This window comes from Aulonocara sp. 'chitande type north' Nkhata Bay, linkage group LG22, assembly GCF_057382095.1.
Source record: "Aulonocara sp. 'chitande type north' Nkhata Bay isolate Kocher_YH1m ecotype deep benthic linkage group LG22, A_spYH_male_GT1.1, whole genome shotgun sequence".
NCBI lineage: Eukaryota > Metazoa > Chordata > Actinopteri > Cichliformes > Cichlidae > Aulonocara > Aulonocara sp. 'chitande type north' Nkhata Bay.
Window position 1 is genome coordinate 23,035,103 of NC_141364.1, and position 22,061 is coordinate 23,057,163.

A 22,061-nucleotide genomic window follows, 5' to 3' on the forward strand; every position below is an offset into this window, starting at 1 on the left:
CCTCCTTCTTGAATATGCAAACATGAAAATATCAAGAAAGTATGAACAATTTCCTGTTACTAAAAATGATATTTTATACAAATAGAGCAACATAGTCAGAACCAGTGAAAATATTTGCCTATGTACAGAAACAACTGGTGATGGAATCTGTAAGCATTAAAAGTATGTCTGTATACTCAACAGGCATGGAGAAATGGAAAGACAAACACAGTCTGAGTGACCCAGGGTCCGTGAGCAGTTGTGGACTTGTATAATATCTTATATGTATGGTTGCTGCTATGCTGCTGTCCCTGTTTCCATGCTTACATGTATAGGCAGGTGTTTGTGTGTGGGTGCGGCTGTATCCGGTAGGCCGGGCTACAGGCACCTTCAGGCCTGGTGGGTGTGGCCCTGCCAGGTGGCTGGCCACACCTGAAGATGATGCCACGCACCTGCAGTTGATCAGCCTTGTCAGGGGAGCTATTTAAGGGTGTGATTGAGCTCCTACTGATGTGCGATTGTTGTGTGAGATGGCATGTCAGTTGTCTTACTGAGCAAAGTCTTTTGAGTGTATGCAAGCTGTAGTTGTGTATCCTGACAGCTGCCTCTGTTATTTCCCCCCCAGGCGGAGCATGGAAACGAGAGGGCAGCAAGCACGGGGTGTGCGGACACACGGGAGCTGAAAATACAGAGCACGGACTTCGGGTGTAGAAAGACACGACAAGGGAGTCAGGGGAGCGCACGGGGATCTATTGTGTAATATTCACAGCACTGTCAATAAACGCACTGTTTTCTGCACCAGAGTCCTGCATTGTGGGTCCTGATTTCCCCACATCCCCACGGTCTGCCAGCCATGACAGTGTGTACGTGTCACCATTAGTGACAGGCTTGCCACTGAAAAAAGAGAAAACTGAGGTATGTTTTAATGTTCCGTTAATTTCAAGAATTAAATGACAACCGGACTTTCAATTCTTTAAGCTCACAATTATCCTTTCGTCGTTCTATAAAATAAACAAAAGTCATTCAAAAATGTTATTTGTTAACAGAGAAAGACACGACTCCCACGGTTCCTGTCAAAACCTTGGAACAGGAACAGCTCAAACAACATGATATTGTCTAAAACCAGGTATTTTACGTTTATTTTATGTCTACCGTTGTGTGTTATTATCGTACATGAGTCTGATTATTGTCACATGTCTGTCTTTGTAGGATGAAAGCCAGGAACAAGTAGCTGTTTGCCAGAAAACTGCAACATACATGGCTAAGAAAGCGTCAGTCACATTTTGGAAAGGAGATTTCAGTGCCTTCGAAATGGCTGCAATTGTGAATGCTGCTAATTGAACTCTTTCTCACATGGGCAGACTTACAAAGGCACTATTTGCCACTGGTGGATGTAATATCAAAGCAGAGAGCAATGTCTTCTTTGCCAAAAATGGCAAATTAAAGACAGGACAAGTAGCGGTAAGCAGGGAAACTACCTTGCATGACGCTTATTCATTTGGTAGGCCCATGTCAGCAGAATGACCCAACAGTGCGCATGATATCCACTGCTAAAGTAAAATAAAATGATAAATTAGTCCACAAAAAGTAGCAGTCATTAAATAGATTCAAACTATGTTTTTTTTTTTCCAGCTGTTATGATTTCTAATCAAACACACCCCACAAATATTATGTGTAATATATCAGCATTAAAGTGTTTTACAAGAACAAGAGTAAATGAGACAAGTATGAATTTCTGAATTTTGTTTAACATCACAAATAAAACGCATTTCAATTATTGGACTTTATTTATGTAATCATGTAAAATCTGGAGATATTTTGTTGTTGTTGCATGATGTACTTTTTTTTTTTTTTAAATTACATTTAAAACCATTGTAATCTATTACGGTACAATGAATGTTCTCAGAAGAATGAGTTTTTGAACTCATAACAAATTACTATTCTGTTGTTGACTCACAGCTCACATATTTGTGGAAACACCATGAAACAGAAGTTGTCTTTGTGGTCCTGTCTCAAATTAGAGGTAACGACTTCATCATATGTCACAGTGAGCTCCTGTCCCTTAGACCACACAGCTGGCTTGTAGGAGATGTATGTACTCCTAGTATTAAAAACAAAACAAAATCTTCAATTAATTCAATACAAAATATTACATAGAGTGCACTATACAGGTCATCGGATGTTCAAGATGGGCTTTACGTCTACCAACAACTGCTCACACTGCCAAACCAATTCACCGGACAATTATATCCACGCTCTTTGGTTCTGTCCACCAGTTCAGAAGTTTTGGCGCGAGATATGTGAAGACTTATCGAAGTGTCTGAAATGTAACATTCCAACTTCCCCCTTAGTGTGCTTGTTGGGCAGCTTAGATAATGTCACTTCAGAAAAGAATATCGCCCATATGGTTTTCACTGCCCTATGCATAGCCAAGAAAACAGTCCTCATGAACTGGAAAAATAAAAATAATCTTAATTCTAACCAATATAGAAATTATCTATTAGATTACATTAGTCTTGATACAGCCTCTGCCACCACATCAGATCAATTGCTCTGGGCTCCTTTGATCAGCTCTATCACCTAGTGGGGGTGGGAGGTCATAGTTTGGTCCCGCCTTCACTGTTGTGATTGGTGTGGGGGTAGGGACAGGCTTAGGGCGTCGGGGGGTTCCCCGGAGGCATCTTCCTTGGGGGGCTCAACCCGGGGTAGCGGTCATGCCCGGTTGGGGGCTCTGTTGGCTCTCAGGTGACTGTTTCCTCGCGGCTGCATGCAGCGGGGCTAGGGGAGGGTCTGTGCTGATGGACGTGGGTTACTGACCTGGTAGCCTGGCTTCCCCTGGGTGGGTCCGGGATGGGCGTGAGGTTCTGGGGGCGCTCCGTCTCTGGGCTGGGGCCCGGGCCGGGCCTCGGGGGCTTGGGTCCTGGTTGGTGTGTTGCCGGGGTTGTGGGCGGGTGGGTGCATGGGGGCCCAGCCCTAGGAGGAGGGTGCCACCGGTGCATCGAGCCACCTGGGGGGCTCTTCAACTGGTGGGGGAGATTGTCACATCTTGCAGGAGCTTTCCTCTCCTCAGGAGCTCCCTCTGCAGGAGGGGGAGATACAGGAGAGGTGGAGGAAGATCTCAGCCTGGGTGTTTATTGTCTTATGTAGTCTGGAAGATGAGTGGATGGTGGGGTGGGTGCAGTTTTCTCTGTGGTGGGGTTGGGTGGACTGTCCCGGGCTCTGTGGGGCCGGGAGGCGCTGCTGCACTGGGCCCCGGTCTGGATGGGCCTGGGCCCCCTTTCCCTGGCGGGTCGCGGAGTATGGGGGTGCCTACTGGGGTCAGCGGGGGAGCTGGCCCCAGGGAGGGGTCACCTGCCCCTCCCTTCCTTCCCTCCCCATCTCCAGCTGCCTCCCTCTTCCTGCTCCACCACAACCACCCACACATGCAGGACCTTGGAGTAGGGGTGTATCACCAGGGTGCAGAGGAGGCTACCCCCCCCTCTGTCCCTTCTGGCTGCCTCTGCCTCAATTTTATCCCACAACTTAGACATTCACATTACTCACACTCTCATTACACATACATATAGGATCTTGGGGGTGGGCACGATACACGGAATCCAAAGTACCATCAGGGTGTACACCCCACCCCTGGCGTCGTTGCCCACCTCTCAAGGTTAAATACACTTAGACATTGAGGGCTAGCAGGAGGGACCATGCGCTTACCTGCTGCTCTCTGGCAGGTAGCTCCATGCCCTCCTGGGTTTTAAATGCACCTTAGAACACACATGCATCAACACTACAATGAGCGGGTGGAGGGAGGTTTGGAGTCTTCTCTCACCCCCGTTCTCTGCGACCTGCTGGAGCGGGGGGGCTAGGAGGAGGAGTTGGCCGTCCGACTGCGGTCTGGAGTGTGGGGCCTTCCTGCTGCTGCGGAGTCGGGGCGGTCTGCCTCTCCCCACCGCAGGGAAAAGGGTAACACCACCTGGGTCTGGGTGCAGTTCCCCCTCCAGGGGCAAGGGTACCTAGACCCGGTTTGTAGAGTACGCTTGGGGAGTGTGATCGTGTGTACAGCGTCTCTTTATGTCTGTCTCCACGTTGGTTGAGTGTGGAGTAAGTGCATATGAGAGCATGAGGGTGGGAATGGATGTTTGTATCTGTGTGTGCCTGTATGTCTGTGTCTATATGTCAGGTTGGGTGTCAGGCGCCACCTCTCTGGGGACATCTCAGGCCCTCCAAGGTTTGGAGGCCTATCTCCCCCTACCACCACTTCCCCTGCCAGTGGCGGACTCCCTCAGACATCGGTGCGTTGGTGGTTCTTTGTGTCCGGGGATGGGCGTCCAGGTACACACCGGCTCACTCCTTGGCGGCCGCTTATCGGGGCCTGGAGCCTGGGGCTCGCTCGGGCCACTTCGGAGGTGGGGTGCCCCCGGCCTCTCGGCCTGGGGCTCGGTCACTCAGGCACAGCTGGCTGCTAGCGGAGCTCACGGGCACGTCACTGCAAGTCCCCCTGGCTTCTGCTCCGCGGCTGCTGAGTGAGCCCTCATCTGGGACTCTCCTCAGCTCTTTCTGGGACAGTGGCGTGGCTGCCCCTCTGTTGGTCTTCCTTGGTCTCTTGTGTCCTGGGGGCCTCTGGATGTCTGGAGTTTTGATCTCCTCCATACCTGCTTTTTATTTTGTGATCTTTGGAGCGATAGAAATCATCAGGAGACAAAGTTTGTCCAAGGTAAATTTTTATTTCATATATTAGAGATTTCTGATTTTGGAAATTTTGTAATGTCTTTAAATAAATGGAAAAAGTATTTCTGCAGATTTGTTATGAATTTCTAATGTGTCACAGGTGAACTTTGACAACTACAAAGCCATTGTATCATTTGTACACATTGGAAATATACACCGGAAGTCTGGTTAGTACTAGCAACATTTTTGTTACACTAATTTTTTTTTTCCATTAACAGTGTTCATAATTTATGTAATTTTAAAAACTAGATCTATCACAGTACAATGACAGCTCTCTGTATTTGGTCGATCCTTCAAGAAAGTCTTTGGAGCAGGAAGAGTCTGACCGGGTAGCCCAAAGATTCTGGTAATTATGCATTATTTACGTCTTTATTATTATAACAAAATATTAGGTATTCTGTGATGTCATTAGAAAAGTGGCAGGACCAAGGGCCTTTATCTAAAGGTGCTTTCGAACTGCGTGACACAGACTGCCCTCTAACATAATTTTTTTTTAAATTTGTAGCTTAATAAACTGCACTAAAGATGAATAAAGAATTGTTAGAAAACAGTCATCTTATATGAATTACAAAGGATTAGTATCTGAATAGGGCATTCACCTGTTTATGGAGGACATCTGTTTCTATATTTGAACATATGGTTGGAGATGAAAGGGTAATAAAATCCATGGTTATCAGTTATTTAAACAAGTATTTCCAAACTAGACACAAGCAATTTCCAAAAATAAAAATACCCTTACAATGCTTAAGGAGAAAGACATTAGCACAATTTGTAGATTTAAAAGAACATATGTATTTTAACTTCATGTAACATAATATAGATCACAGGGCATTCTCACACAGCTTCAAAAACATGTTGAGATTCATTCATGTGTCTGTCTGATTCATGAAAAAGAAGAGAAGGATCATTTTGTGTGTAACTTTTATCATGCAACAGAAACTGTACCTGCTGTACTGATATTTTCACTTTAATTCTATTTTTGTTTGTTTGTTTGTAATGGACGCATTCCCAAAGAAACCTGAAATTACATTTTGACAACTAAAAAAGAGATGGCCAGGCACAAAGGACATTGCCGCAGACAATACTTGAGGCCTCAGGTGTGTAACATCTTTAAGTTTCATTTATTTATTCGTGTCAAACTGCTGAACACTAACATATATGTATATTTTTCCATGTATTAGTATTCAACAGTGACAACTGTGTTATGTGTGCAACAGTGAAACCACCCAATCCAGGACCCTCCATCACTGACTGGGTACAATGTTTTAAAAATAGTTTTGTTGTCTAGGATGACATATTTGCTTCTGATTCAAATTATTTTATTTATGTACTTATTTACTTTATGTCTTTATGAAAACTCATGTATTTGTTGTTCACAGATTCAGTGTGATAACTGTAACCGCTGGTTCCATTCTGAATGCCTGGACATGGAAAAGGCACAGCTCATCAATACACAGAACAGAGTGGAAGTGTATGCTTTGTCTAACCTAAGTCCACATGTAGTAAAAGCCACTGACTTGTTTATTTGTGTCAGTCATTATTGGTGTTTTGAGGAACACATGTGCAAAATACATTATTGATAACATTCTTCCTTTGAGCACATTATTTAAAGGTAAGGTAACCATGCAGGTAGGAGTTATGCATACAGGAATTAACATACACATGCTAATTTCTACAGATTACAATGGCTTATATTTCAGTGTTCTAGATAGAAATCCCAGAGGACTGCTAAATGGTCTAACCTGAAATACAACAGACATACAAAGGTATTGATGGAATCCCAAAAGGTGGCACTGTAAGCGATCCCTGAAAAGGAGTCTGACATGGGCCTTACAGAGTGGACAGGGTTGAAACATGAGCCAGCACCTACAATTGGATTTGCCTGGGCACATACTGCAGCTCTATGCCAGCGTAAAGCTACACTACAGTTATTAAGTGTGGACATTAGCATACAAGTTTCAGTGACAGGCTGCCTGTTTTGAGGCAGTCTGTTAAATTGGCAATACTCACTTTTGAATCAGTTCGTCTCTTGTACTTTGGCACTGTCTCTGGACAAACTTCAAACTCAGATGGTAGGAGGGGGAGGTTGGAGGAGAAAAAGGTCCTCCAGCTTGATAAACCTCAAGGAAGAAAAGCTGAAAGGAGATCAAAGATAATGACTTGCATTTCACACTTTAAAAGTTACACTTTTAATTGGTTCAGTCAGTTAATTAATACAACCTAGTACAGAAATTCAGCTTCACACCACAATACTCATGCTGTTTCTCTTTGTATCTGGCATAACATTTTAGCTTTACATCTTAGAAACTGAGCTGAATTAGCTGTGGGGGAGGCATGAGGTTGTTTCCTGTGCGCTCAGTATGACAATTTACAAGTGAAATACTTCACTGAAAATATCCCATGCACTGCAAGTAAAACAGCATAATCTAAGTGAACAGGAAGAACACATTACCTGCTTAGCCACACCTCCTGCAGTAGGAGCATAATATGAGTGACAGCAAAGAGATGCTGTCTTTGCCACAACTTAACATCCCTGTAGCTGGTTGCCCTGGACACTGCACGAAAAAACCTCCTGGGGAAAAAGCTGAGGGACACTGCATATGGATAATCGATGACGTTCAAATGGGTCCATGAGAATGTAGTTCACTGGTCAAATGATCATGAAAGAATCATTAGTTTTTGTCTGTTTAATTATAGAACAAATGCTAACAGTGGAGATGTGTGCAATCACTAAGGATTACTATCACTGTTTAGTACCTACGCTTTTCAAGCTGAAGTAATAATCTCTTTTGACTTCCTCTTCCATGGCAGCACTCAACTCTGGAGGGGTTTACTATCCTTAGTGTTGGGAGACAGCAGCTGCACGATGTTGATCATCTGCTGGCAGGGCTGGAGGGCCAACACTGAGCTGGGAACAGTGTTGATGTAGTATATTTACCTCTGTGACAGCAAAGTCAAGGTCATACATGTGTTTAAAAAAAGGGGTTTAAATCAGCGTCTGACTAATTACACACTAAATTAAGTGATACTTGCTTCCAGGTCTGTGTCATTAGGTTCTGCCTGAGTGGCCCTGATCATCTTCTCTTGCTCAAGCATTGTGTCCAGCTGCTCTTCAGGACTCATAGGTCGCCTGCTGGGTCTGGGCAAGCTTCTAGACCTGGACCTGAAATGATACATGAGGAGATGCATCCCTATGAAAGGGTGAGTGAATTAGATCAAGTGTTTTACGAAGAAGAACACCTTAAAGTTAAGTTACTGATGTCATTTGTTTGCTTAAATGTATAATTACCTGCTCCTTGGGGTTATTGCTTTTCTCTTTCCAGGTGGTGTTAGTGCTAAAAGCCTCATTAAGATCAAAAATATATGCTGAAGTGAAGTTTCTCAGGCAAGTCTTAAGAAGTACTAAATTATCAGATAGCAAATCAAAGAATACTGCAGTCTCACATCGCTTTACAAAGCCTTCCCTTTTTAATCCCACAGCGAGACAAGCTCAAAAGGATACAAGACCCCGCTGGTTTTGCCAAGGATTGATGGAGAGTGTGTCGTCTGCGCTGGAGCTGATTAATTTTCAGATCCTTAGCCCAGGGCCTGTAGTTGTTTCCAATGGACTCACTGGGGGTTCGGTAGTGACGCTGCTCTTTAAATGGAACTGCCAGCGTCCATGATTTGATCTGGAGAATGGTTTGGTATTCGCTGTGCCTTAAGACGATCTGAGTTCAAATAAAAGGTTAAAAGGTGGCACAAGGATTTTTGCTTCTAACTCCAGACAATTACTTAACTGACTTTTCTAAAGCACTAGTTCATATGCGGCACCGTAAACATTATTCGTATTTGATTGAGTTCGGAGGGTTCGCTGTTACAGCTCAAGGGCAAAGGTGGGGGAACAGAATATTCTCTCTTCTGACTTGTATTAAAAATGGAGTCGTCATCCATCTGTAAATCGGATGAAAACAGTGAGGGTTGGAACCAATGTTCCCTCTAATTTTTCATGTGTCTGAGCAAACACACAAACTCCCTGAGCGGTCCCGTGTACCACTGTGAGCAACAGCAGACATCAGACTGCTCTAAATGCTCAGTGTCAAACAGTTTCTTTGCTCCCAACTCATGGCTCTTCATGATGTCATCAAGAGCAGATGGAGATAATTTTGTCATCTCAAATAAACACCTCTGACTGTATGTACAGGAGGGTTCCCTTAAACAGAATAGAATAGAGTAGCCTTTTATTGTTATTGTACATGCAATGTTCCCTCTAATTTTTCACGTGTCTGAGCGAACACGCAAACTCCCCGAGCGGTCCCTTGGACCACTGTGAGCGACATCAGACGTGTGCACTGTGGTCACGCCAGCATCAAATCCATCCAAGTTACATGGTTTATTAAAATAATCAAATTACAGCATTTACATTTATGTTAGACTACTTTTAATTAACTGCTTTATCCCACTTACAATGAAAATTTAAAAAAAAATTGTTCATGACCTGTGTAGTATGTTAACACTATTGGAAGTAAAAATAACTTGAACCCCAATTTTGAAAACACAACTTTCTTCTTTTTTCTTTTTTTTTCTTTGTATAAAGCTTTGACTTTTATGAGTATGGTGGTCTGAGAAAGAGTCCTGTAACTCTGTCTGCAAAATACAGTAAATAATGATCAATGTTGGGCAATTAATTATATAGTTCTTCAAAAAAAGTAACTGAGTTTTGCAAACAACAAAGTTTCTTGCAGCTGTTTACCTAAAAATGCAGCCAAGGTGTTTTGTTTTTTAAAAAAAATAAACATTTCAAACTATTTACAGAACAATCAGCTGTTCTGCATCAAATTTGATGCCACACAAATCATTTGTGCCACTCCAATTCAAAGTGTACTTCAAATGCATACTCCAAATGCGCCGTCGATTTCCCCAAATATCAAGCGTGGTCCGGTGCACGCTTCGCGGTCCCATATATCCCACAATACATAGTGCGGCGGTGGGTGTGGATAATTTTGCCACAAAATACGGCAGACGGCAGTGTCCGAAGAGTGAACTGTCAAAAGTAAGTACTGAATATGATGTCACTTATTTATGTGCGAATGTTTAATAACGAAGAACATTAAATCATTACTGTTGGCCACATGTCGGGAAAGTTATGTGACATTAGTGATGTTTGTACTAACTTGGTTTTAAAGCCTTTACTTCAAAATATACGCCGTTCAATAGTCGACCTTAATCTTACAGAGAATCTGATGATTCTGTGGATAATTAAAGTCAGTCATATATCCACAAACACAACAAGCTGAAAGTCAGTGATGCTGCTCAGTTTGCAGTCCTGAATATCACGGCACAAGCAGGATTCACTGCACTGTTAATGTTAGCTTTGTTATATCGCTGCCTCTGTTCGGTGGTGTCGAGCCAAACGGACTTTAACGTGTGTTTGAACGAGCTGACGGTTCACTCGTTAAGCTGAAATCACAGGAGTCACACATGTGTCCACTGTACCATCTGGAAACTCTTCTTGTTTAGCACTCGTAATAACACAAACACTAAATCCTCCTTCTCTTGTGCTGTTTTGTAACAGTGTACACCTGAGACTGTCACCTGTCTGTCCTGCAATCTCTCTCTTTTTCTTTCTCTCTGATTGTGTAATAAAAGTATGAACATGTATTTAGAAGTTACACTTGTGTTTGAATCCTGCAGCTTATCACACATTTGATTTCCATGTGTGACAACTGCAAGTGTCCAGAGTGAGGACAGACTGAGGGACCCACTGCTGCACATCATCTGTGAGGCTTTGCACCCCTGATGATCCACCAGGACAAACTCAGCAGTGTGTGAGGAAGAAGAGGAAGAGCCAGCAGCAGCTGACAGATGGAGAGAATAGACAGACTGTTCCCTGTTTGTGAAGGACTGCTAGCAAAGTTTAAAAGAACTAATTGTCTGTCCTAAATCAGTCTCATTAGGTAATGTTCAAATAATTTTATCATTCCAGTAGGGGTGCAACGATATTCGTATCGATATTGAACCGTTCGATACAGTGCTTTCGGTTCGGTACGCATATGTATCGAACAATACAACATTTGTAATTTCTTTTATCAATTTTCCTTCTGACGATGCTGTCTGTGTTGAGCGCTCAGTGAATCTGTGTTCGACTACTCCGCCTAGGCTGCACTGTTGAGCGCAGATCCACTGAGCGCTCAACACAGACAGCATAGTCAGAAGGAAGAGCGCAGGGCAAGCTAGCGAGACAGAAGTTAAGCTCTACTTGCAACAGGCAAATTGAACCTCATTCAGATCTGGCGTTTGGAATTATTTTGGTTTTCATGTGACGTATGACCCTGAAGGTAAGCGAGTCATGGACTAAAGTAAAACAGTATGTTGGATGTGCCATGCAATGCTCAATTACATTGGTGTGAACTAGTGTGTTAGCGCAGTTAGCTCGTTAACGTGTTGGCCGTCTAGCCCCATGCACGGAGTGATCGGCGGTAGCTCGTTAACGGAGATTTGCCGTGTTGTGGCGTTAAGGTCATTTCAACGAGATTAACCTGAAAGCACTAGCGGGAACACAACGAATATGACTGCACATTTACGCCGACATCATCCTAGTGCAAAGACAAGTGGAAGCAGACAAAAAAAAGCAAGCATGCTACTAACTTTAGCCGAGTCATTTAGACAGCTGTTAGCACATGATTCTCCTTATGCTGCTGAGAATATAGCCCAGAAGAAGCGGATAGTATAGCTTTTATTTTGGAAAGAGCCATTTCTCTGTAATAAACTCTCTTTTCCAAAGATGAGTGATTCCTCAATCAGATACAGGGCTCGCAATATCGCTAGCCCGACGTCCTGGAGCTAGCGATTTTTTTCAGTCGGGCTACCAAAATCTTTCTCTTCCCTGCCCGTCGGGCTATTGTAGGAAAAATATATGTCAATGCTTTTGCATTCTTTCAGAAATGTAGCTGGGTAATTATGTCATTGGCATCGGTGAGCCACTGTCAATATGTGACATATTGAAGTCGCGTTTGAATTTGCGCTTGTTTTTTTGCTTTCACTTTGCAATCGTGCGAACTGTGTATAGAGAGCGACAGCACTGATCTGTGAGTGATGATAATTTGTGCACCAATTCCTCTGACATCGTCTTATTAATCGTTAGCTTACTATGCAAACATGACAAGTGAAATCTCCCGCAGCTTACACATGTGAGAGGTTGATCGCGCAGAGAATCGCTGAGCTTATGTGAGTGAGTGTGTAAAAGCATTTCAGTTCTGCTGAGCCAAATAAGACAGGTCAGGGTGAAGAAGTGACAGCCAAAGAAAAGCTTACCACAAAACGGAGAAGTTATGACAAATCAGACTATAAGGCAAAAAGAAAGTGCAGCTTTATGGTTTCATGGACAAAAGAATTTCTGTGGCTGCGATATGATGAGCTAAATAACCAGGGCTGCACATAAGTGGTCCGCAGGTGCGCATTCGCTGTCAAAATAAAAAACACGCACAAGGGTTAGGGTTAAATTTAAAAACTGTACTTTTGAGTTAAAATATATATTTATAATTTTAATAAATGACAAATTAAAAAGGCATGAACATTTTTTGTATCGAAAAAATATCGAACCGTGACACCAAAGTATCGAACCGAACCGTGAATTTTGTGTATCGTTGCACCCCTACATTCCAGTGTTTTCAGTGTGGGAGAAAGTACTCAGGGCCTTCAAGTGAAACACTATGAAAGGCAGAAACAAGTTTAATATTCAGTTCAATATGTATCAGCAGCAGAATGGACCTAAAAATAAATGTTTGTTTCAGTTCTATGAAGCTTTGAGTATTTTGGATTAGTAGCACTGCTGTGTTTGTTGCATCATATTGCTGTAATTGTTTATATGCTTTATATATTCTGAGGTAAGTTGATCTATAGTGTTACATCATATTCTATAAGGATGTTATGTGTTTGTAGACTTTCTGCCCAGTTTGACCCATTTAGCAGAAGTCAGCCTGTTTAAGGCTCTGATATCTATTCTGTATGACTTTAAGCAGTTATGACATGGTCTGATTTTCTCACCCAATAAAGGAATATTTAATATATCAGTCTACTCTTCATTCTATCAGAAACAGTTTTCACAGCTCGTACATTTTCCTTTTTACACATATATGTAAGCATTGAGCCAAATGTAATAATGCCAACATATTAAACGAACAATACTTGTCTCATATGTATAATAAATCTATATATACACTGTCAAAGATACTTGTCTTTGAGTGAAGATTTAAGGTGATAGGAAATATAAATAACTGCAACTTGAATCTTTGACCCAGAGTTCAAGCTCAGTGATGTAATATCTATCTATCTATCTATCTATCTATCTATCTATCTATCTATATCATAATAATCTGACAATACATATTATATTTACATTACCACAGTGAGATGATTTTAGTCTCATGACCAACATTAGCTAATTGTTATTTAGTAACTAATCTTGAAATGACTGTTTAGTACAGAAATGACACCCAACTATCATGTTTTACAGTCCCGTGGTCTCAGCCTCAGATACTCAACTAATCAAAATGATGTCATGACAAAAACGAATGACCAACAAAACATTGTTTCTCCTTCATTTATGTCAAACAATGCTGTATGAAACGTTTCTCGCGGTTAGTATCATGGTTGCTAGGCAACCTGAACAGCCCAACGAAGGCTAGTCCGTCCCATTTCACAAGCCTCTCACTTCCGTACTTCTCGTACTTATAGTACGCACCGTACATAGTACGCGTAGTGCGCGTACTTCAAGCGTGCAGACCCTGAATTGGGACACAGCTATAGCCTGTCAACGACGTTGATTAGCTGCGTATATACGAATGTGAATCGCATTATTAGCTGGACTATGGGATAAGGTGGCATCCCATACAGGAGCAGCCAGTCACTTACTGACTAACACTGCAAAACAGAATTGTTAACGTATTTATTTTAATTTCAATTCAGGTTAGATTTTTTTTTTGTGCACAACGCAGATTTTCTGTGCGCAGAGACCGTGCCAGCAGTGCGCAATTGCGCACGCACGCAGCTTAGAGGAAGCATTGGTTGGAACACAAAGACAATTAAACACACACTTAAAGCTTTATTACCGTAATTTGCATTCTGCATAAACCAATTGTTTTGATCTGTCAGTGCTTATTTTTCAATTAGGATTAACTGATAAAAGAAATATTACAAACATGCTGTAAATTAAAGAAGGATAAATGCATAGGCAAGAAAGAAGGAACTGATGCAGTTAGAGGCCAGAGCCTTTTGTTTGTTGCTGGAACCAACACGACAAAGTTTTCCCTTCCAAACGTTTATAAACTGGAAGCCAACGTTAAATTTATCCATTAACCATCACGTATATTCTGTGGACATTGACAAGCCTATATTTTAACCCAATTTCTCTCTCCCCTATAAACCAAGTAGAGTTCAGCGACCCGTGGCAGAGTAATTTTTTAGTTTTATTTTTTTTACTTTTTTCAGCCTTTCCATTTTGTTCAGCTTTTCTGTTACAAAGGAAAATAAAAGCATGGGAACTTGTGACTATAGAAGCAAAAATGATATAAATTCACATTCACATCTTGTCAGATTTAAAGACTAAAGCCGGAAAAATGCAGGTGTGCTGTCAGTTACCTCGTTTCGGTCTTTGTAATGTTATGCTAGCAGGATTCAGTGATGCCAACTCCTCAGTAAGGAAAATCGCTATTGGCTGTCCTAAAAGTCGCTAAATGACGTCATCGCCTAATTTGCATAATTGGTCACATAAAGTCAGTGAAAACGTCCTAAATGCATGTAGAATGTATTTAGAACTACAAATTAATTTTCTTTTGGCAATTATTGTTTTTTTTAATGTCACAATTCCAACCCTGCTCCTTTATCCGGGCTTGGACAGGTGTTCTGGGAATCCATCCTACCTGAAAAAACATCCTGCCCAATGTTTCTGCGCAGACGCGGAGCATGCGCACTACACCAACGCCGAATTAACTTCTTTTTCTTTCACCCATCCGGAATACTTCTTAAGGTTATGGGTAGGGTTAGGTTTAGTAGCAAGTCACTGTCAAATTATAATACGGGTAGGACGTTTTGTCAGAGTAGGATGGTTTCTCAGAAAACCGGCAAAAGTGCCCGAAATAGGCACCACAAAACAACATAACAGTAAAAGAAGAATTGAACGGTCAGGGCGGGAGCAGCGGCTTCGCTCATGCGCGATTCATTTGCAGTTTGGACGCATAGGTGTGAACAACTCCTGCAGCTGGGGGAGGACTATCCTCCACCTGTGAACACTCTGGCACGGGCGAGATGCCCACGGCAGCACCCGCTGCTTGTTGAGAGCGATACGCGTTTTCACAGCAAAAAGTCGTCATAAATAAGTCTCCGACAACACCAGAAAAAGTCGCCAGATTTGTCGCTAGTCGCTTTTTAGAAAAAAAAAAGTCGCTAAGGAGGTCTGAAAACTCGCTAAATATAGCGACAAAGTCGCTAAGTTGGCAACACTGGCAGATTTTTGAGCAGCGCCAGGTTAGATTTTCAATTTAAAAGTCCAGCTGTTGTAACCTGTAGCTTGGAAATGCTGCGGTTGTAGCACGTATTAATCCGCCACTCACATATTGCACATATCTGCACACACTCTACCTCAGGCTACCGTTTGCTCTGTCAAGGCTTTAAATCAAGAATAATCATCATGTACCATAAACTGAAACACCGTTGATCTCATTCGGGACGGTATCCGAACAAAATGTCTTATGATAGAATATACCACACATCAAATATACTTCTGATATAGCATTAACATTGATATAAAACGATGAATACATATAGTGCATGCAAAATACAAAATACTATATATATATATATATCTCACATAAATTCTGTTGCATATGTAAAACACAGCACCGAGTCAAATTGTGAGTCATCAAAACTTTTCATATAAGTTTACATACGATTGAGAGATTTTAATTTGCAGCTATTTCATTATTACATGCTATTTAACTTAACAAAATTATGAAAATAATGACATTACTCACGTCCTGCTTTAGTTAGTCACGTGGACTGGGTGGGCGTGGTTTCACCACGGGTGGAGGTCACTGTTGTCGGGCAGAACAAGGTCGACGGCGTACCTTTCAGTGTGTCTGGTCAGGTTTTAGACATGGTAAGTTCCACTGTTAAATTTCTGCACCCGAAAGTGTAGCACAACAGTCTTAGTGATGCAGGTTATTGTACTTGTTAACTTTTTAATTGGTACGGCGGCTCACCAGTCATCACTGTGCTAACTTTCTCTTAGCTAGCTAGTTGATAGCTTGACCTTGCCTGCTAAAGTTAAAAAGGCGCACTTGCTTTAGCTAACAGCCCATTTAAGCCACATTTAACAATAACTGTTAAAAAAAAGGAAAAAAGGTAATGTTAACATAAATTACATGGCTTACGAAACAAACTTGTGTTTTCATACTGTTTTATTATTTTGTAGTTTCTATTTTTTTAAAGATTTATATGTCGAAGACCTCGGTGCACTACTGCTAGCATCAGTGCCTGAACAAGCTGATTTTTTTTTTTGCGGGAAATCGCATTAAAAATAAGGCTTAGACACTATATGATCTTTACAAGGGTAGTTAATGCTAAATCTACAGTAAAGTTTTGTAACTTAAATAAGTCTGCACTTTTAAATTGGTTTTAGTTGTTGGGCCAGCAGCCATCACATGGTGGCAGTTCCGAGTAGCGAACGCATGTTAGGCACACTCGCGATCTTGTAGAGATAGGTATATTCCCGAAATATAAGCTTGTGAATTGAAATGGCTTGTTTGTTGTTTTCTTTCTTTTTAAAATTTTAAGGATATCAACAAGCCCAGAAGCGCTAACCAGACCTTATCTTCTTTGAAGTTGTCAAATGGATACATCTTACCTGAGGGCAAATTGACTCCTAATGCCCTCTTTGTTGGCGGGATCGACATGAAGGTAATGCCGAAGCTGTCAAGCCAGAAAGTATTATCCGACATTTGCCAAAAAACGCCAGTATTTTAAGTTGTTGTAAAAGACTTGTTGACCTTTACGCTAACATATCTCATTACTGATAAAAAGTCATTTTGAGTCACACAGAATACTCCTTTCATAGGGCAGAAGCAGCAGTTGTTTTTTGAACTCTTGAATATCCTTTACTTATTTAGCTTAATACTAGTTAATATTAGAAGTGTTAATTTCAAGACAGAGCTGGTCATAGGGCAGCAGAAATTGCAAGAAAAGCAACAAAACAGTGATACGAATGTATTTTCAGTGGCTAAAAAGGACTCGATTGATTATAGTGTGGAACACAGAGTAGGGTAGAAAAACGCAGACTATTAAGGATGCTTGTAAAAGAGGTAATTTCTTTTTCTTATATGTTACAATTTGTGAATCCTGTTTACTAGAGCCCATTTACCAATATAAGCTAAAATATGACATTAAAAATTATTAATAATTAAAATTTAAATCACTTAAAATTATACATACATGCCACTCTAAATTTGGTGAATTGTGTATAATCCTTTTTTGGGGCGGGGTTTAACATATCGAGCAAAAATTTAAAGAAAAATAATTTGCTTTCTTTAACCGCACACATTTCGAGAAGAAAAAAAACAAACTACATGGTTCTTTTAAAACGTATTAATTAGAACATGTGGCAATAGCCAGGCACTGCAGCTCACAGTAGAGACACTACTTGAAAGGAGGAGGAGACCCCAGAACAGACCTGGGACATGCTGGAGAGATTACATCTCTCAGATGGCCTGGGAATAATAGGACTTTTCTGGGTATTTTCTTAAGAATTTTGTTTATAAATCTATTGAAAATCACATGAAAACGAAGAGATTTGTCAGGAGCCTGTGGAGTCAGGTGTGATACACCCTGGACAGGTTACCAGTCTGCTAAAAATCTGGTTTCTCTCTTCACTTGTTTTAATCTTTAGGTGGATGAAAATGAAATCCGGGACTTCTTTGCAAGATATGGTACTGTTAAGGAAGTAAAGATTATCACATACCGTGGAGGAATCTGCAAAGGGTAAGTTTTTTCTGTTCAGAGTAATTCGGGTTTTGCTCCCAGATTTTGAAGAGGTAATGAAATGACTATTGCTTCACTTTCTGTTTCAACGTACTGAGGTTAAATTTTGGAGTGTGATGATCAGATTATTGAACATGTAGAAGTATTAGTGAAGTTTATTAATCTACTTACATTTCAGACTGAATGTTATTACTTCTTCGATATATTTGGATATTCTGATTTATTTTGTGTGTTTGTTCCTAGTTATGGATTTGTGTACTTCAGTGAAGATGTCAACATTCAGTCAGTCATTGAGGTAAGAAGCCCGTCATTGGATCTATTTTGTGTCTATGCATATGTCTAATGTGGAATAATAATAATAATAATATATATTTTCTGTAAATATTTTTGCCATAGCAACAGATCAGTTTTAAGGGACGGAAACTCAAGTTGGGCCCTGCCATCATGAAAGAAAGGGTCTCTCGTATGTATTCTGTTTGTTGGGTAGTGCATGTACTTATTGTTCTGTTTTCACTAAATAGGGTTTATAATGTTAATGCCAAACTGATTCCCCCCACCCCACATCCAGGGTCGATGCCGTCGCGTCTGGTTGGCCCCGCTCCTTGGGTGAATCCCACCCAGTACTTCTACTGTGCTTGCTGCTCACCCATGGGAGGTGGGGTGCCACAACCTTCGCCCATCATAAACGGAGGCAACCCATACAATCAGGTATCTTACACTGAAATTACCTTCAGATTGTTATTGAATGTTGTTAAATGCTGATCATTTGTAATCGATAAGCGCTTGCTCACAAACTACATATTACCATAACCACCAATTTTAGATAAGAAAACATGGTTACCTTTAGATTGATCATCAAGAAAGTGCCAAAGCTATTGTAAAACACAAGTCAGGCGGCTGCTTGAGCAAAAACAAAAGAATTTCCATGTAGAAATTGATACAATAGTGTTTCCTTGGGACTGGTGGTGGTTTTTATGGGGGATAAAGTAAAAAGCAGGCTGAAACATTTGAGATGGTACTTGTTGTATCCAGTGAAACAGCACAAGTGGGGGGAGAAAAAAAAGAAGTTTTTACATCAAAATAAATGTGGTTGGGAAAAACGGCAACAGACCACTAGAAAAGGAGGAAAACAGGTGGAAGATGAGGGCAATGTGATTTGTCAGTCACAGCTGAGAAACTCCATGCAATTACTGGAGAAAAAAAAACATGCATGGATGGAATAATGCCAAGAAACTAGTGCGATGATGTTCAGTGAAGTTGTTAACCTATTTTAATGAATGTGAGTTTAACAAACGGAGCTATTCAAGTTTTATCATTGTAATTTGTAAAATGTTTAGAATTTTATTGTCATGTTGTTTTTGTTTTTAGTTGGAGTCTCTTTTTAAGTATATATATATATTTGTTTTGTGTTTTCTCCAGTGATAATACTTCTGAAATATAAAATGGAACATGTATTTGCTGAGACAGTTGGTTAATCCTCACAAAGAATAAAGTTGCAAAGTGTACAATAATGTATAACTTTAATTGAAAAGGCAACAATTGTAAGTAGCTTTGTTATAAATAATCTCCAAATTGGCCGGTTATTCAGTAAATGGTATGTTGTTTGGCTCTACAAACTCTGTGCTGTGGTTTCATGTGTTGTTACTGGCTTTGATTGCAGCCATACTCCTATGCCAACTTTGGAGGGGTCATGATCCCGCAGATGCCAGTGAATTACGCGCAGAATGCCTATGCCTATCAGGTACACGCACACAAAAACACACACCCCCACACAAAGGGTCTCGCAGCCATTGCACATATGCTCCTGCATGTGAGATGAGGGGTTCAATCTGGTTAAAGTACACCTGGCCCTGCTTACCCCACAATCCAACATACCCTCCCGTCCTCCTATAGTAGCGAGTCTGGGTTTGTCTGTTGCCCTCTGTTTGACAGCTGACGCCTCTCCCCTCATACACAGTACACCCCACCTCCCTGGACGCCGGACCAGAGGACACGGCCTGTCAATCAGGTGACTGCATTGAATAGGAGTAAGAATAGAAGTCATTAAAAAGAAAGACTAAACAGATGTTCTTTGAGAATTGGTTAACTATTGCAGATGAACCTTGTTTTTTCTTTTTCGTTTTTTCCCTTCTTTTCTTTTCCCTCCGTTTTTGGTTTGCCCCCCTAGGAACAAAAGTCATTGTTGTCCAGAACTGTGATGTCCATGTACACCACTAGATGGTGTTGTCTGGCCTGTGTTGGCATCCTGAAGAATGGCTCAACAATGCACTCTAACCTTCCCTTTTTTCCACAAAAGTTAATTTTGTGGGCTTGACAATTCATGACACATCCAGTGCTTTTCTGTTTGTGCTTGTTTTTGTAGTTGTTCATGTCTTTGAAGCACATCTATAGGATTATTCCACCAAACTCTTTTTCTTGTGTTACACTTTGTTTCCAGAGCTTTGTGGACTGTGGAGTCCAGACCATGCTGACTGTGCTGTAGTCCACAGCTACTGAGAACCATGCCAGGTAAAGCAGAACCACTGCAAATGGTTGTATTTTCCTAAGAACTTTGTTAATCTTTACTAAAGTCACACAAAGCAAAAATGTTTGACCAACGCTTTTAAAAAGACTTTTTCTGTTTGTCTGTGTGATTTGGGAAAACAACTTTACTTACTTGCGATTTATTTATTTGTCCTTTCTCTGCAGGCCTCAGGGAGTCAGAATTTAGACAAGATTACACCTTGATACTCTGGACATCTGGAGTAACCCAACTCTTCAGGCTGTTTTCCAAATGCCCTCGCCTCTCATTCCATGCCTCAAACGTTTGAGAGCCATTTTAACACCAAACTGCATGATCTTTACACTTCAGCTAATCTCATCCCACAATTACAATTTGTAGTGCTGACCTGCAGTCAGCTGCTTTTAACCCACATGGATCACAGTGACAGCACAGGAAGAGCAAAGCACCCTCACCAAACCAGCTGGCACATGGGATCACTTTTTTTTTGTTTCTTTCTTTCTTTTTAAGTATCCCAAACATAGAACGGGACGACTTTTTTAAGCCCACCTTTTGTGCTTATTTATATTTTAGTTTTAATTTACTTTTGGAATTATTTTAAATGTTTGGTTGGAGGGTTTTATCCTGTGCTTGGGCTCTCTGTACATATGTATATATTTGTATATTACTACAATGTCTTGACCTCAATCTGTTTTTTTCAGCATTGGCATATTTGTCTTCTAACTCAAGTTCTGGTCTAATGCTCCTCAGATTAATAATCTTCATTAACTTGTTTACTATAGCATAAGAGCACTTGGTCATTCCATTAATTTGGAGCGCACCACCCTCCTTTTGTTTCCTTTTTTTTTTTTTTTTTTTTTGGTTGTTTATTTAGATTCATGGGGTGTAGGTTGAGGCAGTAAACCAATCTCAGTCGCCTCATCATTATTACTTACTTCTCATCTTCATCATTGGTCTAATGTTTGTCCAGTGGTTCCACACTCGAGGACAATCACGGCATAATTTTTGTTTACATTAACTCATTAATCAACTCATACTTAAAAAATGAAGGACATGATTTAAAACAATATGCTGTATTTCATCTCTTTAAGACAAGGTTCACTGTTAGGGTTTAGTTTGTATTTGTTTTGGGATTTTAGTGCAGTTTACACAAAGTGTTTTACAGATATGTCATAATTGAGAAATGTTTTTAGGCATTTTTCTTCCAGTAAGTGCACTTAAAATGTGTTTGAGGTTTAATAGTAGAAGTAGCTTTGTGTGATTGAAAATGCACATCGGTGTGTGGTGTACATCACGGCTTTTCTTTGACCCAGTTCTGTGTAGTTACATATGGAGATTGACCTCTGAGGTCTTGTTGCTGTGCGCAGACATGATTGTGTTGTTTTGTTCAGAGAGCCTGGGCACAGCACTGTTAGGGTTGTTACTGTTCATGTTTTTCAGGGTTTGTTGATAAATAAAAGTTGAAATGTGTTATCATTTGAGGCTGTTAATGTTTTTCCATCTCTTGCTTATTTTGAAACTTCCTGTTTGTCATACTTTGGTGATCTGTGTGGAGGTACAGACAGGCAACATACCGGTTGCAGCTGCTGCTCCCAGGCCTCATAAGCCTGTCTGTGGCTGCTAGTTTTCAGTCAGGGTTGGATTGCCTGTCTTTCCCTGGCAACAAGCCCATCATCTCCTGGTCACAGTTTTTTGTTTTTGTCACAGTCTGGTGGTGTGACAGGGTTCCCCAGGGTGCTCTGTTCAGCCCTGTGGCCACCCACCAAACCGCACCCACCCCCCTCAGTCAGACGTTTCTGAATTATGGATAAGTCTGGATTGCTTCTTATGAAATATGAATTTTAAAAGGGGGGAA

The 22,061-nt window shown here is 41.1% G+C and overlaps 1 protein-coding gene and 1 pseudogene across 1 annotated transcript; one reads left to right on the plus strand and one right to left on the minus strand.

The window, feature by feature from the left end:
* Window positions 1–14,172, minus strand: part of LOC147304212 (dynein axonemal heavy chain 3-like) — a 28,687-nt pseudogene extending 14,515 nt beyond the window's left edge.
* A 1,543-nt stretch (window positions 14,173–15,715) lies between these two features.
* On the plus strand, window positions 15,716–21,676 carry dazl (deleted in azoospermia-like). Its single transcript, XM_086280343.1, has 10 exons — window positions 15,716–15,829; window positions 16,507–16,629; window positions 17,615–17,706; window positions 17,950–18,001; window positions 18,103–18,169; window positions 18,275–18,414; window positions 19,367–19,447; window positions 19,664–19,714; window positions 20,144–20,214; window positions 20,395–21,676. Exons 1-9 carry the CDS (start codon window positions 15,827–15,829, stop codon window positions 20,186–20,188), a joined length of 654 nt encoding a protein of 217 aa, XP_086136469.1. The 5' UTR covers window positions 15,716–15,826; the 3' UTR covers window positions 20,189–20,214; window positions 20,395–21,676.
* The last annotated feature ends 385 nt before the right edge of the window (window positions 21,677–22,061 follow it).

What these genes read in the sequence shown, in the direction of transcription:
- dazl (XM_086280343.1), top strand. An exon ending in TTGGCGGGATCGACATGAAG is followed by an intron (nt 16,630 to 17,614) that starts GTAATGCCGAAG and finishes TTTAATCTTTAG; the next exon opens with GTGGATGAAAATGAAATCCG. An exon ending in ACATTCAGTCAGTCATTGAG is followed by an intron (nt 18,002 to 18,102) that starts GTAAGAAGCCCG and finishes TTTTTGCCATAG; the next exon opens with CAACAGATCAGTTTTAAGGG.